Here is a 2125-nt window from a genome sequence, read left to right on the forward strand (position 1 = left end):
TCCGAACCGCCGCGCTTCCAAAGTGGCGAGCGAGGCCCCGCGACGCCCCGGCCTCCTGCCCCCGCCCCGCCCGGCCGCCAGGAGCTCCGTCCCCTCCCTCCGCCGAGGGGGGGAAAAAAAGCCCAACCAAACAGGAAAGAGGAGGAAAAAGGAGGAAAACAAACAAAACAAACAAACAAAAAAAAAAAAGCCGAGGGCGGCGGAGCGGTGCGCGGCGGGGCCGCGGCCGCGGAGCGGAGCGGTGGAGCGGCGGGTGCCCGCGGAGCCGGCCCCATGCCCGGCGCCCGCCGGCGCCCATCTCGGCGTGCGGGAGCCAGCGTCGCCGCCTGATCCCCGATGCCCGGCGGCGGGAGCGGGGCGCGCAGCCGGAGGTGACCGGGCAGCCCCGCGCCGCGGGACGCCGCGGACGGGAGAGGAGCGGGCGCGGCCGCCCCATGCCCCGCGGGGACGGCGCGGCGGGGGGCAGCCGGGCCGCTCGGGTCTAGCCCCAGGGACCGGTCGGAGCAGCGGCGGGAGGAGGGGGGCGCGGGGGGAGCCCGCCGCGCCGCCGGGTGCGGGCGGGAGGCCCCGCCGCCGCGCCCCGTCCGCCGAGCGGGGATGACTCTGTCGGGCGGCGGCAGCGCCAGCGACATGTCTGGCCCCACCGTCCCGGCGGCCGAGGATGTGGATATCGACGTGGTGGGCGAAGGCGACGACGGGCTGGGCAAGGACAGCGACGGCGAGGCCGGCAGCCCCGCCGCCCTACCGCGCCTGCCGCTGGACGAGGCGGCGGAGCTGGCGCTGCCCGCGGAGGCGGGCGCGGAGAGCGGCAGCAGCGGCAGCGGTAGCCCGGCCGAGGCGGCCCCCGGCGGAGCGGCCGAGGGCGGCAAGGGGGGCGGCGAGGAGGGGGCGAGCGGCGGCGGCGGCGGTGGGGCGGCGGCGGGGCAGAGCAAGCCCAAGAGCAGCCTGGTGAAGCCGCCCTACTCGTACATCGCCCTGATCACCATGGCCATCCTGCAGAGCCCGCAGAAGAAGCTGACGCTCAGCGGCATCTGCGAGTTCATCAGCAACCGCTTCCCCTACTACCGGGAGAAGTTCCCCGCCTGGCAGAACAGCATCCGCCACAACCTCTCCCTCAACGACTGCTTCGTCAAGATCCCCCGGGAGCCCGGCAACCCGGGCAAGGGCAACTACTGGACGCTGGACCCGCAGTCCGAGGACATGTTCGACAACGGCAGCTTCCTCCGCCGCAGGAAGCGCTTCAAGCGGCACCAGCAGGAGCACCTGCGGGACCAGACGGCGCTGATGATGCAGGGCTTCGGCGCCTACGGCCTCGCCGGCCCCTACGGCCGCCCCTACGGGCTGCACCCCGGCGCCTACACGCACCCCGCGGCCGCCGCCGCCGCGCTGCAGTACCCCTACATCCCCCCGGTGGGGCCCATGCTGCCGCCGGCCGTGCCGCTGCTGCCGTCCAGCGAGCTCAGCCGCAAAGCCTTCAACTCCCAGCTCAGCCCCAGCCTCCAGCTGCAGCTCAACAGCCTGGGAGCCGCCGGCTCCATCGTCAAGTCGGAGCCCAGCAGCCGCCCCTCCTTCAGCATCGAGAACATCATCGGCGTCCCGGCCGCCAGCTCGGCCGCCAGCGCCCAGACTTTCCTGCGGCCGCCCGTCACCGTGCAGTCGGCCCTCATGGCCCACCAGCCGCTGGCGCTGGCCAGGACCACCGCCGCCATCGCCCCCATCCTCAGCGTGCCTACCAACATCATCGCCGGGCAGTTCCTGCAGCCCGCAGCCCCCGCCGCCGCCGTGCAGGCCAAGTGGCCGGCGCAGTAGCCGCGGGCGGTAGCCGCGGGCGAGTTTCCGTAGCCCCGCCGCCGCCGGCCGCCCCCTCGGGGCTCCGCGGCCGCCGCCGCACCCCCGGCGCCGGGCTCCCGGCTCCGAGCAGCGGGCATCAGCCCACTCGCCACCGCCGCTTGTACATATTTGTATGAAAAATCACTGACGTTGCTTTCGGGGTTTTTATTTTTCTAAAGAGGCGAAACGACGGTCGCGATTAGGAGCTGCGAACTTTCACTTTTTTTGAAGGTTCCGGCGCTCCGAGCGGTTTTATCCGAAATAAACGAACAAACGAGGAAAAAAAAATGTATAC

At 72.3% G+C, this 2125-nt stretch overlaps 1 protein-coding gene across 1 annotated transcript; it reads left to right on the top strand.

Moving 5' to 3' along the window:
* Positions 1 to 597: 597 nt before the first annotated feature.
* Positions 598 to 1809, top strand: FOXD3 (forkhead box D3). The gene has a single exon (XM_086617668.1). It carries the CDS (start codon positions 598 to 600, stop codon positions 1807 to 1809), a length of 1212 nt encoding a protein of 403 aa, XP_086473794.1.
* The last annotated feature ends 316 nt before the right edge of the window (positions 1810 to 2125 follow it).

Source organism: Tauraco erythrolophus, chromosome 10 (assembly GCF_009769465.1).
Source record: "Tauraco erythrolophus isolate bTauEry1 chromosome 10, bTauEry1.pri, whole genome shotgun sequence".
Lineage (NCBI taxonomy): Eukaryota > Metazoa > Chordata > Aves > Musophagiformes > Musophagidae > Tauraco > Tauraco erythrolophus.

Excerpts from the sequence above, each read along its gene's own strand:
- FOXD3 (XM_086617668.1), top strand. The coding sequence starts at position 598 with ATGACTCTGTCGGGCGGCGGCAGCGCCAGCGACATGTCTGGCCCCACC.